The sequence below is a fragment of the Lemur catta genome, chromosome 2 (genome assembly GCF_020740605.2).
Source record: "Lemur catta isolate mLemCat1 chromosome 2, mLemCat1.pri, whole genome shotgun sequence".
Lineage (NCBI taxonomy): Eukaryota > Metazoa > Chordata > Mammalia > Primates > Lemuridae > Lemur > Lemur catta.
Genome location: NC_059129.1, coordinates 140,205,299 through 140,220,452, shown reverse-complemented (window position 1 = coordinate 140,220,452; position 15,154 = coordinate 140,205,299). Strand labels below are relative to the sequence as shown.

General features: G+C 45.7%; 1 protein-coding gene across 1 annotated transcript in view; it reads right to left on the bottom strand.

Annotated features, from left to right (window-relative positions):
- Positions 1 to 14,583, bottom strand: part of FNDC1 (fibronectin type III domain containing 1) — a 62,002-nt gene extending 47,419 nt beyond the window's left edge. Inside the window, exons 1-3 of the mRNA XM_045542326.1 lie at positions 14,421 to 14,583; positions 11,850 to 11,936; positions 11,344 to 11,412 (exon numbers count right to left, since the gene is read on the bottom strand). Coding sequence (XP_045398282.1) covers positions 11,344 to 11,412; positions 11,850 to 11,936; positions 14,421 to 14,568 — 304 coding nt within the window. The 5' untranslated portion in view covers positions 14,569 to 14,583. The remainder of the gene's footprint in view (positions 1 to 11,343; positions 11,413 to 11,849; positions 11,937 to 14,420) is intronic.
- Between the last annotated feature and the right edge of the window lie 571 nt (positions 14,584 to 15,154).

Sequence of the window (15,154 nt, the reverse complement as noted above, 5' to 3'; positions counted from 1 at the left end):
CTTCGCTGTAACCCCAGGGCCTTGGGGAGGGTTGCAGGTCTCTGCTCCAAACAGGACACACAGATTCATACTCGGCAACCCCTAACACTCAACAGTAAGATAGCAAAAAAAGCAGTAATAATAAATAAGACCATTGGGATTTCCTAAAGTGATGGGGTCCCTGAGGAGGAGGAAGTGAAGTTCTAAGGACAGGGGCAGTCCCAGATGGCACAGGTTTGTTGCCTGAGGTCCCCAGCCCATGGCTCTGTCCTTAGGGCTGGGGACCTTGGGGACCCACCAGCCACACAGCCCAACAGCAGGGACAACAGCTGCCCTCTGGCACTATCCGGTCTTCCTTGTCCCGGGCTCCGGCCTCACCATCTAACCACTCCACCCGGAGTCCAGGAAGGAGGCCAGGCCCTGAGCTGCTGTGGGGAGCAGGGCTGAGGCTGGTTTTTGCAGCCATCACATTGCCTGCTTTACATAGAATTTTACAGTTTGCAACAAGCTCTCTCACAGTTTATCTTAGCTGTCCTCACCATAGCCCTGAGGTAAGTAGGGTGGACATCAGCATCCCTAAGAGAAAACTGAGGCTCACAGAGGTGAAGCAGTTGACCTAAGGTCACATAGATGGTAGTGCCAAGCAGGGACCTGAATTCAACCACTGGGATTCCAAGTTCTGACCCTTTTCAACTATGCTCTTCCATTTGAGCTCCCCGCCCACCCCAAGCGCCGTCCCACCCACCTCCCAACCTCTTCTGCTAATGAACGTGAAACAAAGGCTTTGAGCCTACAGGCTCCCTTCAGAGTGAGAACACACTGCCTTGCTCAGTAAGCGTTAAATACAGTCAACCAGACAGTATCTCCGCAGGTAGCAAACGCACAAGGACTCTCACCAAAGACTGCCCCAGGAGGAATGGCCCCACGACAACATGGAGCTCACTGCCTTGGTGAAAGTCACAGAGCAAAGTGAGAAATGTCATCCCTCTAAACACAATCGTCTCCCTTTCAAATTTTTGGGTTTAGAAAAGTCAAACACATTTTTTTCATGTATTTTGAAAATTTACCTTCCTTAATATTCTGGGTTAGATATACCTTCAAAAATCTTTTATAGATCATCTGCTAATCCTCTTTTTTTTTTTTTTTTGAGACAAGGTCTCTCTCTGTTGCCCAGGCTAGAGTGCAGTGGCATCATCCTAGCTCACTACAACCTCAAACTCCCAGGCTCAAGCAATTCTCCTGCCTCAGCCTCCAGAGTAGCCAGGACTACAGGTACGTGCCACTACGCTCAGGTAATTTTTGTTTTCTTTTTTATTTGTTTATTTATTTTTGGTAGAGATGAGGTCTCACTATGTTGCTCAGGCTGGTCTTGAACTCCTGGCCTCAAGGGATCCTCCTACCTTGGCCTCTTAAAATGCCAGGATTACAGGCATGAGCCACCATGCCCAGCCTGCTAATCCCCTTTTAAGATGAGGTACACAGTAAGAAAACTATGCATATGGTTCAAATTCATTTGCAATAAATTCTTTTTTTCTCTAAGTTGTGTGTGATAGGCTCATCAAAGCCTTTTGAAATTTTCTAATAAATCTCTATAAGTCCTTATCTTGAAAACAGGAAGTCATAACTGCCAAGAGTAATGGAGCTCACATCCACCAGCGCTGAATATATTTCAAACTGGGCATGACATGTTCCCTCGATTACTCCAGATACAACATAACCAGGTAAGTCATACTCAGAACTGGTTGATAAAAGAAGACCTGCAGCAATTAAGTACGCATCATCCACTTGGCACGGAAGCTGGGTGAAACAATCATCATCCTGCTTGTAGTACAGATCAGAAAGCCAGACAGCGTTAGACTATTTCAGATTTGTATCACCAGCTTTGCAACTGGGCAAATATTCTTAAGTTGTATGGAATCAAAGTCTGTTCTTTTCACAAAGAAAAACAATCCCAAATTCAACATGATGCTTTGCCCACTTATAATTCTATGCTAATTAAACTTGGTAGCTTCTGAATTGGGCTTACACAGGCTCTAAAGTCAAAGTCTGAATCAAATGTATTACTTACTGGCTACATGACTTTTAGAATTCTCCCTGAACTTCAGTTTCTTCTCCCATAAAATAGCACATAGTGTATCAGGTTTTGTGATGTGATCCATGGAAAGCATTCAGCACCGTACCAGGCATATACTGTATTAGGCACACTAGTTATGCTTGTGGCCACAACAAAAATGAAATCTCTCATTCATTAGATTCACGACCCGAGTGGACAGCGCCCTTCAGAAAGGGAGCTGTGAGTGTATCACAGAGTTAACACCATGCCTTGCACACAGGGGCACCAAACAAAATCTTCAAAGAACCAGACGTGAGCAAAAGACAGGAGTTACTGCCAAAGACCCCTTTGGCACCATGAACTGAAAGCATTATTCATTAACTTCATCAACATTTAACAATTATCAATTACTCTAAGTCCTACTCTTCACTGGCATAAAGAATGCATGTCCCCTGCTGTCTGGTGGTCACTGTCTCTTGGTCTAAGTCTTGGCCGGCAGGACTTCTCACTTTCCTGCAGAACGTGAGGAATTACTCACGCTATAGCTTTGAAGAGCCCATGGTCTGTCTGGTTTGTCCCGTTACCAACCTGACACCCCATGGTGCTGACCGCTGCCTTCACAAAGGTGGCCCTGATCCTCCTGCCTGTGGCCTGAAAGAGCAGGCCTGTGTGCTCATCCCCGAACATCAGCCTTCGATGAACTGTGGACACTGAGCTCAGGTGGGAGGAGTCCCGCTGTCGGGGCAGAGCCTCGCTGCCCAGAGCTCTGTGTGCACCGGCAGCACCTGGAGGGCTGTGAACACACGCCCTGGTCTCCCACCGCCCCCAGCGCAGGGCGAGATTCCAGGCCTCTGCGCACTCCTGATAAGCAGGCGTGGTGAGGAAGAGGAGAGCAAGCCTGGAGGAAGAAGAAGGGCGGGGACAGTGCGTTGGGGAGCAGTGAAGGCCAGGTGAGACTGTGGGATGGGTGGGACGCCTGCTCTACTTGCCACACTCTGCGTCTGAATTCCCTGACCCGGCCAGGCCCAGGCCCGGCGCTGCCTGACATCTCCAGGTGGGCGAGCGGGAGCAGAGGCCTTGCCAGCCTCCGTCTGCCACGGGCTGTCCTTCGGGGGTAAGTTCTGACACAGAACCTTCCTGAAAGGACTTTGGGAATTGATTCACAAAACTCTTCTTCTACGCACCTGATATTTGCAACACTTACTCCAAAGTCTCTCTTTAATGCCGTATTTTCCTCTTCAATAAACAACTTCAACGTTTTTAACTATTTACTTAATGAGTCTTTTGTGGTATTTGGATAGGTCCAGCTATTTAACAATGACAAGGAGGAAGGGAATCTCATAGCTGTATTTTGGAATAGCGTCTGTCCGCGTGCCGCCATCCCACATAAGTAATTGGATGTACCAAGGTATAAGGTGTCTGGCGTACACCTGCACAACACCCCAATAACAACCCTTCTACAGACGAAGTGAGGCTCAGGAAGGCTGAGGGAAATTTTCAAAACCAGAAAGAGTCAGCACCAAGCGGGAATTGGACCTGTAGTCCCAGCTCTCTCCGCCCCCCCTCCTGTTGAGAAGCTCATGGCAGTGGCAGAGTTGGCATCACCAGCAGCCACGTGGGGCATAAGCACGGCGCCTACTCTGGGAGAAGGGCCTCTTGGTGCCCCCCAAACACCTCTGGAGAAGGATGTGGCATGCAGCACCAGGAACCCCTGTCCAAGACATTCTCATATACCCACTGACTGAAAATGCCGGCAAAATTCCCAAGGACCTGCCTGGTTGCTCTTCAGGGGAAGTCGGTGCCAACTGTCCCATCAGGACCTATTCATTGCACTATCCCGCTTCAGCCCCTAACTGTGCCCAGTGCTCCGAGACAGACCCTCTTCAAAGGTGTCGCACACCCACACCTGCCCTCCTTTCCTGGCAGACGTTCAAAGAAAAGCCCCAGGCGGGTATCGGTCAGAAAGTGGCGTCTGGCCCCAGAGATGCGGGCCTCATCAGAAGTACGAGGTTTTGTTACACTACTGTAGGTTCTTCCAGGACATGAAGGCCAGTCAGCAAACATCTCATGCAAGGCCTTACAGGGGGGACAACCCATCTCTCCAGCTGCCCTGAGCCCGCAGCCCTCACACTGGGACAGCCACTCATCCTCCTCTGAGACAAGCACACGCCCGGCAGCTTAGGACAGGGTCTTTCAGGGACGCTTCCGTCTTCGGGTGGAACACCTGTGACAAATACCACGAAATGGTGTTTCAGCCCTGGTGGAGAGGAAGGCTGCTCCACTTGCCTTTTCCCATCGGCCGGATTGGATCGCTCCTGACTCCCTTCCCTGGCATTTCTGCCAAGGGCACGGGCTGCAACTCCTGAGCCTGCCGTCCTCCCGAGGATATCTGGCTAAACGAAGTCAAACCGCTCCGCCCACACACCTCCATCGCCCACTTCTTCATGACTAAGGAATGGGCTCTCGGGTGGTGAAGTCTAACCACATCCTAGCACAAGAGGCCTCCCTGGAACGGGCACTCAGCTAAGGAGGTCCGAGCCCCCAGGGTGGAGGTGCCCGTCACAGGGCAGCGTTTCTTCAGATCTGTCTGTGCAAACACCTCATCCTCACAGACCACCAGCCGAGGAATCCCAATGCACAAGTGGGCACAGCGTCTCTCTCCACCCAGCCCCTCAAGTAGCGGAAGGCAAGAAAGGGGACCTCCGATTAATGGCAGCGTCACTCTGCGGCTGACAAACTGGCCTGCCAGGAAGCTGCTCCCCACGAGAATCAATGCTGGGCCAGACGGAGGTCACGTGACCCTGAGCCTCTCGCAGGCAGCTCTGCATCCCCCAGCGCCCAGCTCTTGTCAGCGCTCGCTCCTCTCCCACGGCACGTCTCTCGGGCACCCACTGTGCGACTGTCCCAGGTCTGCAGACGCGAAGGTGAGTGAGTCAAAGCACCCTGCCCTTGAGGTGCTTACCATCCAGGCCATGACCCAGAAGTTTCTGCCCTGCAAACTGCATACTTAACAAAACTCATAACTGCATGAGAAAGCTACTGAGAAAATTAGTATGTGAAAAGAGTCTTAGATTCATAATGAATTCCATAATTTTGAATTTAAGCACAAGTCTGGCGCATGGCAGCCCCACAATCTGACCGCAGTGTTATCTGACCCCTGACTTGCCCATCGGTTTACCATGATGGCACCTTTTATCCAGTGTGCCAATGACACAAGTCAGTTTATTTTTTTATTTTTTTATTTTTTTTTTGAGACAGAGTTTTGCTTTGTTGCCCGGGCTAGAGTGAGTGCCATGGCGTCAGCCTAGCTCACAGCAACCTCAAACTCCTGGGCTTAAGCGATCCTCCTGCCTCAGCCTCCCGAGTAGCTGGGACTACAGGCATGCGCCACCATGCCCGGCTAATTTTTTCTATATATATTTTAGTTGGCCAGATAATTTCTTTCTATTTTTGGTAGAGATGGGGTCTTGCTTTTGCTCAGGCTGGTCTCAAACTCCTGAGCTCAAGCGATCCACCCGCCTCAGCCTCCCAGAGTGCTAGGATTACAGGCGTGAGCCACTGTGCCCGGCCAACACAAGTCAGTTTAAATAAGTGAATGTGGCCAACTCTGTTGACTCATTCCTGCCATTGCAAATGGGGAAGGGAAGGGCACACAGATAGGAGCTCTTGGGGAAGTAGTCTCCCATGTCACCAGAGATGATTCTTGATTCTGTGGACCTTCTGCATGTGCAGGTATGTCTCAAAACACAGAAATTACAATTCAGCGTTTCTTACTTCATTAGTACGATTTTTTGATGTGCTGACCTAAAACATTCTACGTAGGGTAGAGCAATAGGAAAATAGTGATTTTTCCTTTATACAAGTGGTTCCCAATTGTCAGTTAGCATCACTCATTAGAATTGGATTCAGTCCACTTGGTGTCACAGATTCAAGAATTTTCAAAGCTGAAAGGAAACTTAGAACCTTAGAAAGAACTTTAGAGCCTAAAAAAGTTCTTAGAAAGGAACATAGAACCTTCTCATTAAGTCCCATCATTTCCCAGCCGAGAAACCCAAGGTGCTGAGCGGGCAAGTGCTGCTGACGTCTGTGTGCTGGTCAGGCCTGGGCCGGAGCCCGAGCCAGATGTTCACAGGTGAGCAGTGATGAGACTAGGGCTTAGTGGATGAATTATACTCTTAAATCAACAGATTAGGGAAAGAGCCCTCTGAAGACAGTAGGTTTAGAATTTTTAACTTCCACATTGGTGGTATTTAAATTAGCAAACTGACAGGAAAATATGTCTGAAAACTGGTGCTCATGTTGCTGAAATACTGATAGAGAAGACCAAACTGCGTGCTTGGGGTACACACATCTCATAAATCTGTAGATATTTCCCATGAAAGGGGTGCTAGGTAAGAAAGTAAAGATGCTAAACTTAGGTTTTTCGTGAGTTCACATTTTCACTGTTTTGGTGTCAAACAATTTGGTCAACAGCAGGTATCAACCTTTTCAGCAAGGCACTGGGAGGGGTCCAAAGATGAGTGGGACCCCAGACCTGCCCTGGGTCTAATCATGCTTTCCAAGGTGAGGACGGCCTTCCTCCAGAGCTCGGAGGAGGGGAGGGGGCAGTGAAGGTTTAGAAGTGAGGAGGAGGAAGATGAAGGATGTCAGCTGAAACTTCACCTCTGCAGAGAAGCAGAAAGTGAGGTCACCTGCTAGAACTGAGGAGAACCCTGGCTGAAAAAGGAGCTGGAGCTAGTGGCAACATTTTGGACTAGCCCTTGTGTCTGGGAGAGGAAACTGAGTCAGGACTAACAGAATGATCACCAGGCAGCACTGAGGACCCCAAGAAGTGAGGAAACTGGCTCTGGTGAGCTACAGTAATGCAGATGAGCTCAGATCTTTCTTAATCTCCCAAGGCCCAGCAATTAGCACGCCAGACAGAGGAAGCCAGAGAGCTGGGCTCTGCAGGGCACCGAGCAGGCCAGACAGACAGCTGGAAGGATCAGGGCTGACCCCAAGAGCGGGTGGGAATGACAGGACCCAGGTACAGGAAGGCATTGGGCAGGGGCTGGCTTCTGGGCCCTGCCACCAGGAAGGGTCTGCAGGTCAAAGCCTGACAAGGCCTGAGAGCAAGCTTGCGACGCCAGGGTGCTGAAGGAGGAAGATGATGGTCATCAGACAGGGAATCCATGATCCCCGATTCTGGAAGGGAGCAGCTCTGTCTCTAACTCTAACTCTGTGAGGGGAGGCGGCAGTTAGAACCCAGGAGGTGAGAACATCAAATGGGCCATCATCATGGATGCCTGGTGTGGAGAGACACTATGTGCCAAGTGCCCACATGCTGTTGGCTTCAGGGAGCAACCTGAAGGTGAGTGGGTGGCCAGAAGAAGAAAAGGAATGGCTGGAGCACCGGTCAGTGTCATGCCAGTGTTGGCTGGAGATGGCCAAGGGCTGACGTGAATCCTATGCTGATCTTGAGTCCAAGCTGCTATTTAACTGCCCAAAAAATGAGCAAGCTTTATGAACTAAAACGAAACATACAAATCAGACTTTTATTTCAGTACTATGTCTAGTTTAGGCTCCAGAGCTGGAGAAAACCACAAAGATTTTTAGAGAATCATAAAAATTATTAAATAGATATGATTATATGCAGAGCTAAAATTAACCAGAACCTAACACAGTTTTCCAGATGAAGAGTTTGGCACATGCTCTCTGCCCGGCCGAGTCCCTTGGCTGGTTAGTGGCAGAGTTGGGACGTGTCTCTGTCCCAAGCCCCAGTGTGTCTCTGTCCTGACCCTGAGGCCAGCTTTGCACTGCTAGTTACCCAGATCCACCTGCAGAAAAAAAGCCAAAACAGCTCGCAGGAAAGAAGTCTGCAGAAAAGCTAAACAATAACCTTCCAACAAGCGGGCAGACGTGTGACGTCTCTTCCCAGGTGACAGAGCAGGAGGATACGGGTTTACGTCCCAACAAGAGGGCTTCTACATTAAATACAAAGAAAGCCTTCTGACTGAGACATATGAGATGAGCTACACAACAGGAAGCCAAAACTTCTGCCCTGGAGTTGCGTTTTTGCTTAGTCCCATCATTTTCTGAGTCCTGAGAGTTTTCGTATTTGGATGAATGACCCATCTGAGAATCACCTAAGTCCTGCCCCACCTCCAGAACTCTCTGGCACGTTCTGCCTTCTCCTCACATGGCTTCACCCTCTGTGGTCTCAGGTTGGTGCCACCATCTTGGGCCTCCCAGGCTCCCAGCCCCTCACCCCTGTCTGCTTACTCTACAGCACAGTGCTGTTTGTTTTTCAAGTAATATATGCTCATATTATGGGCTTAACAGTGTCCCCCTAAAATTCACATGTTGAAGTCCTAACCCCAGTACCTCAGAATGTGAGTGTATTTGGAGACAGGGCCTTTAAAGAGGAGATTAAGTTAAAATGAGGCTGTTAGGATGGCCCTAATCCAATCTGACTGGTGTCCCTATAAGAAGATGAGATTAGGACACAGGAGAGACACCAGGGGTGCACAAGAATGGAGGAAAGGCCATGTGAGGACACAGCAAGAAGGTGGCCATCTGCAAGCAAAGGAGAGGCCTCAGGAGAAACCAAACCTTGACCTTGGGTGTCTAGACTCCGGAACCATGAGAAAATAAACTTCTGTTGTTTAAACCGCCCAGTCTGTGGTATTTTGTCATGGCAGCCCTAGAAAACTGATAGATTATCTGCATCACTTTTTGCTTATTTGTTTATTGCCTTTCCTTCTCATTAGAATCTGAGTTTCACTAGGGTGAGGCCTTGTCTACCTTCCATCTCTAGCCCTACACCTGTGTCTAGGATGAATGAATGAAATAATTAAAGTCCTGTATTTTTAGGTAAATATAATTCTATAAATAGGTCTAAGCCAGTAAAAGAAGGCCTTCTGGAATTTGAAATGAAACCACTGTTTCCAACAGCATAAAAGTACAGATTTTCCTCTGGTTTCAGATAAAACACTGGAAGAATATGAGGTGCCATTAGTCAAAGCACTAAAGTGAACCCCTTTGGGCTTCACACCAGGTGCTGATGTTAATTTCTTAAGTTTTAAGGGCAAATCCCTTCCTTTGAATGAAGATGTGGAATTCTGAATATTTGTTCTGTTTGACAAGACCATTATATATTTAACCATTTCTTAGAATGATAACATAGCATATTTTCCAAGCCTCATAAAAGGGTATAGATACATTATTGATAATTTCTCATAAGTTACTACTTTTATGAACAATGAAATGTGATTTTTTTTCCTGGAGCACTTTAACCTGGCCTGTGCAAACTGGATATTCATGGTTTTGTTTTTCTTTAAGTTCTGCTTTATATCGTATGCTATAAGTGGTTTCAGCCAGCAATTTTTCTTATTTTTTTTTTTTTTGAGACTGAGTCTCACTCCGTTGCCTAGGCTAGAGTGCAGTGGCATCAGTCTAACTCACAGCAATCTCAAACTCTTGAGCTCAGGCAATCCTCCTGCCTCAGCCTCCTGAGTAGCTGGGACAGGCACGCACCACTACGCCCAGTTAATTTTTTCTATTTTTAGTTGCCTAGCTCATTTTTTTTCTATTTTTTTCTAGTAGAGATGAGGTCTCACTCTTGCTCAGGCTGGTCTCCAACTCCTGACCTCAAGCAATCCTCCCGCTTTGGCCTCCCAGATTGAACAATTTCTTCTAATGTCATTTTTAATCACAGTGTATGACAAATGGAGCAACATGTCTTATAGCAGGGTGCTTTGGCAACCAAGGCCTGCAAAGCCTCCTGCAGAGAGGTTAAATCATCTCACAACACATAAAACCAGTAATGAGCTGGAACATGATTGTCTCTGATCCCTGATCCCCAGGATTTGTGCTTGCTGACTCAGAAAGGTCTCACACACACACACACACACACACACACACACACCCAAGCACACACATGTGTGCACGTCTTTCCATTAAAGAAGGCATAAGAAATTACTTATGAAAAAGTAAGAAAACTAATTGTTCCAAAACTGCCATCATTCAGAAAACTTTATCAGGAAGAATATAAAAATATGCCCTTTTAAAATACAAAATATAAGCTTCAAATCCAAGGCACAAACATCCATAATTATCACGTGTGTCAGTTTCCATGAGTGCCTTCATGGGTAAACAGCCTTGGGAATAAACGTCCTTTCCTGTTTTGCACACTGCCTAGGTGTACTAACGTCTCGACCATTGTACCGCCAATGTTTCCCACGGTGTGATCCCGGCCCTCTGCTCTCCCTCACCCACTCCTGTACTTTCTACTTCATCTCTTACTCTCTAGTATGACTCCTATGTGGCTACATAGCTCTTACTTCCCTCTTCCAACTTCTATTTTTTCTTCTCGAATCACCTACAAGGTATTTCCATTGCAACATTCCATGGTCACCTCAAGTCCATCGTATTTGAACAAGAATACATCATCTCCCCCAAAAGCCAGTTTCCTTTTCTGATTGTTTTGTTTGTATAGTAGAAACTTTGTTCCACCCTTTGTTCATACAGTAGGGACTTTGAAAACTATCTCTGCCCATCAAACCTGGTCTGAAAAGCAAATGAGGGTAGTTGGTTTCACATACTCACCTTCCTCTCAACAATAACACCAGATGGAGATATTTAAATGCATAGTATATGAAAATAAAACATAGCTCCTCACCAGAATGCCTTTGGGATATTACTCAATCACACTCTGAAATAACTGCATCCATTTTATGCTATATTTTTCACCATTCATTAAATATTTTCAAGAAACATATGAGAAATGTCAACACTTCTCTCAATAAGTAAAACAATATGACCAGACAACATCAACATCCAAATGATAAAACATACAGATACGCAAATATGGAGCGGAGATGGAAGGCAGGTTTTCTAACATATCACGAAATATCCCAAGGTTGTAAGAAAAAAGCAAGATGTGATACAACATATTAGCCAATAAAAGCCACTGTTTTGTGAGTCCCGTTCATGGATGCCATTCACAGGTAAAAGAGCTGTAAGTACCCTATGGGCTACTGCCATCTCAACCACCATATTTGCCTGTTAACAGGGTGACAATATCCCCAGATGTAGACGCAGACACTTCCCCACGTGAGAACATGAAGGAACAGCGAACAATGAGTGACACTGGCTACAGTCTGGTTCCCCAGGTGCAGAACAGATTGACCGAGACGGTGGGGCGTGTGTGTTAGTTTAGCGATGGGAACTCAACAAAGGTTGTGAGCACATGTGTGTGACAGAAGCACAATCCTCTTGCGAGATGGTGCTTCAATGAAGACATGAATCTGACACGAATGAGCAAGTAGTACCTGTGATGGTTTCATTAAATGGTCCTGGACCCTTGATGGGAAAACCATCAATCTTGATCCATTCACCTCCTAAATTAGGGAAATGCAACTTGATAGTTAGGAACAAGCACTATTGGATTTTCCACATTTCAGTGCATCCCTAATGCATGTTTAAATAATCTTTGCAACAGTCTTCAAAACGATCTGCTCAGGCCATATTGGTGACTTGACACCTAAGCTTTATGGACGAAACATATTCTTGGTCTTTTGCACAGGGTTTACTCCAGTGAGTATTCAAAAAGTTCAGGCAAAATACTATTATAATAACCTACGTTAAAACTATTTTAAAAGAAGGGATAAATCTCTCCTAATTTTCAATCTTTCAACTTTTTTTTGCAAGTCTAAAAAGTTCTTGTTCAGAAACTCTTTAATAATTCTAAATTTATATTGACTTGAAGAAGCAAGGAGGGATGTCTCTCCCAAGCTAAGTAACAAAACTACGGCCTTCAATTCTAGGTAAGACTTACCAGGCAGGCTCTCAGCTCTGTACACTGGACGGCTCACTCCACTGTGGTTTTCTGCAGTAACCAGCACAAAGTACACTACCCCCGGCTCTGAAACATACGGTTTGTATCAAGCCACCATTTCAAATCTCTAAGAATGACACAGTTTGGCTCACTAACCATCTTCCTTATACCAATTATAACTAAACATAAAATCTGAATTAAGTGACAAGCATAATGATAGCTTTCTCTCTTTCTTTTTTATTAAATTCACTAACATTCTTCTCATGCAACTGAAACACACCTGACCCAAAGAACATAAACTTATTTACTACAAAGTAGGTGGCATGAATAATAAACCTGGATTCAAAAGCAGATAACCAAGAGTTTTTGAGTTTTTAACATGAAGTCAATGTAGAAAGTTGAAACGCACCATCCACTAAATAGGTGTTTGGACATTGCTGTCAGTAACTACAAATAATATTTCCCCATGGAAGCTCCAAATGAAAACCTCCAGAAAATAATAAGAAATGTCAATGTAATTCATAAAATTTAGCACATGGGAAAACTTCACTGCAATACATAAAGCTTCACGAAATTTTCTGTTTTTCACAATAAAAATGTTCCCTGTACTGTATCTGCAAGTTGTTTTTGATCATTTCAACAAAAATTTAGAAAAAAATATTTCCTAGAATCTTAGAAATACTAATCCTGAAATAATTGGGCTTCACTTTTTGACCTTCACCTAGGAGCTAAGGTCAAATAGCAAAGGTTTCTTTGGCTGTGCTCCTGAAGTTGAGACAAGAAAGGAAACCAGGACACCACATTACAAAGAGAGTGTACCCTGAACTTGGAACTTCAAAAAGCAAATCTCCAGTCGTGCTGGTTTTCCTCAAAAGGAACCATGATCTTGTAACAGTAAGTGAAGCGGCCAATTCCTTGTAGAAATAAAAGTTTGTGGGCATGTCAGGCAATGAAGGGTCAAAGAGGTAAGAGTTCTGTCAAAGGCAGTAATGATAATGACATTTCTCAAAGCAAGGAGCCTTCCTTTAACAAAACTTCACTCAGTTCTCAAGCCAGAGGCCCCGAAACAGCAACTGGGCTGACAGCATCTGCGGGCCTGCTGTGATCCGTGACTTCTGTCTGGCCAAGATAGGACCTGGGGTCACCTAGGGTTTGGCACGACCTGCCGGACTAACGGGAAGACGCCCTAGGGTCAGACAGAACGCAAAACCAAGCTTCGCCAGACACTTTCTCGCGCACTCTGAGCTTGTTTGTGTAATATTTCAAAGCAACTTAATCCACGTCTCTGATTGCCACACAGTTAACTCATCAGAAAGTTGCTTGGGAGATGCTATTCGTTCTTCAGGGAGTTCTATGGCTTTCTTTTCACATGTTTTTCTTCTCTGCAGCAACCACAACAGCCCAAGGTGTGAGCAGGCAGATGTGACCCTTCATGCCTTCGGCCCAACAGGCTCCCCACTGACCTCATGGGTGGGCGCGGGGGCCGCGGTGATGTGTGAGATTCAGGGAATGTACATTCAGCTGAAGCCACGAGGATGGGAGACTGGGAGTCTGGCCTCCTTTAGCTCCCTTTTATATACTCTCTGCTCTGTCCCATAGGAAGCATAATATCCAATGCAGGAGGTGGAGAAGCAGTGAGGTAGGCGATGGCTGGGTGACTGGCACTGAGCAGCCATGGGCCGACTGATCCCCTAAAGCAGCAGTCCCCAAGGGACTGGTTTCATGGAAGACAATTTTTCCACGGACCAGGGTGGCATGGGTGGAGCCTGTGCGGCCTGGTTCCTAACAGGCCACAGATAGGTACCGGTCCAAGGCCCGGGCTTTGGGGACTACAGCCCTAAAGGATCAAAATGCCACATGGCATGGGGAGACCTTGTTTCCTATATGCTGATTTCTATTACTTCCTTATGATCCAAGATCAGGCCACCACATGATGGTAGGATTGATGGAGTTTCAGGCCACTGAAACCAAAAAAAGTAGAAGACAGAGGATCCAGAGGCAGCTCAAAGCCTAAGTCCAAACCACCTGCATCTGCACTTACGTGACAATACATATTGAGCCAAGATCTAAAATATTCCAAACTTCCAGAATCAAACTTAAGTTTAAATAGGGAAAAATGTTACTGTAACCAGATGTGGCTAAGCACAACATAGTCCACACACCTTTACAGGGACATAGGACTTGAGCAATCCCTGATTATAAAATGAGTTAAGAGTCTCTGGAGTAGCCTACTAAGTTGTCTACTAGTCAAGTTTCTATAAGACAAAAAAGGATCAATATATTTTCCAAAAGCACATGCAGAAACTAAAAATTGTTTGCTACGTCAATGTGGAGAGAGGAGCACTTGAGTTCAAGTGCACACATGGGGAAGCCCAGTGGCCAGATGAAGGCTGTCAAGCGACGACAGCCTTCCGACGAGAGCTTCTAAACTTGGGTCCCCATTCCCAGAGAACTATGAGGCTCCTTGAGCCCAGCCATCCTTTGTTTCACAAATAGTCATCCTAAGGATGTAACCGAGAATGTTGGTGCACAGTTAATTCTGACTGGCAACAAGATCACAGGGTCACTTACCCACATCCTCAATAAGGAAGGAGTATGTCTCCGCATTCACCTTGATGTATTTAAGACTTTTCAGTGACTTCCCAAAGGCAATGTTGTAATGCTCCACGGGTCTACTGGTAGCATCTTTGGGTGGGTCCCATGTGACTTTCAGGCCCATTTTAGTGGACAGCAGTTTCACGTGCCTTGGCTTCAGTGGGTGGTCAACTATGCAAACAGTGCAACTATCAACTTATGACAATAGCAGATTAGGAAAATGAATTTTTTATGTTCTCTGATATTGTTAGCAAAAAAGTAAATGAGATCTAATCCATTTGATCCTGAAGACTTTAAGTACAGTTATGTTTGCACATCATTACAGTATGACAGCAAAACAAATATACCAAACCCACAAGCTTTTATGTATTTTGGATAACAGTGGGTGGTAAATTTAAACCAAATGGGAAACAAATCAAAATAAACTCTAGGCATTCTCTGGCTTGATTACATTGTCTTGCTAGTGCAAGAATAACAACTTAGTAATTTGACATAGTCTCCAGATGCATTCACATGTTAAATAAGTTCTTAGTATTTTGTATGATACAGTTGGACAATCTTTAAAACACCTCTGAGAAGAACAACATAAAACTATCCTCATAAGGAATAATATTCATTGTATTCTAACTGAGATTACAGAAGCATTCATTTCCTCAAAGAAAACAAACTAAGTTCATCAACAGCTTAAATGGAGATAAAACTCTAGTTTT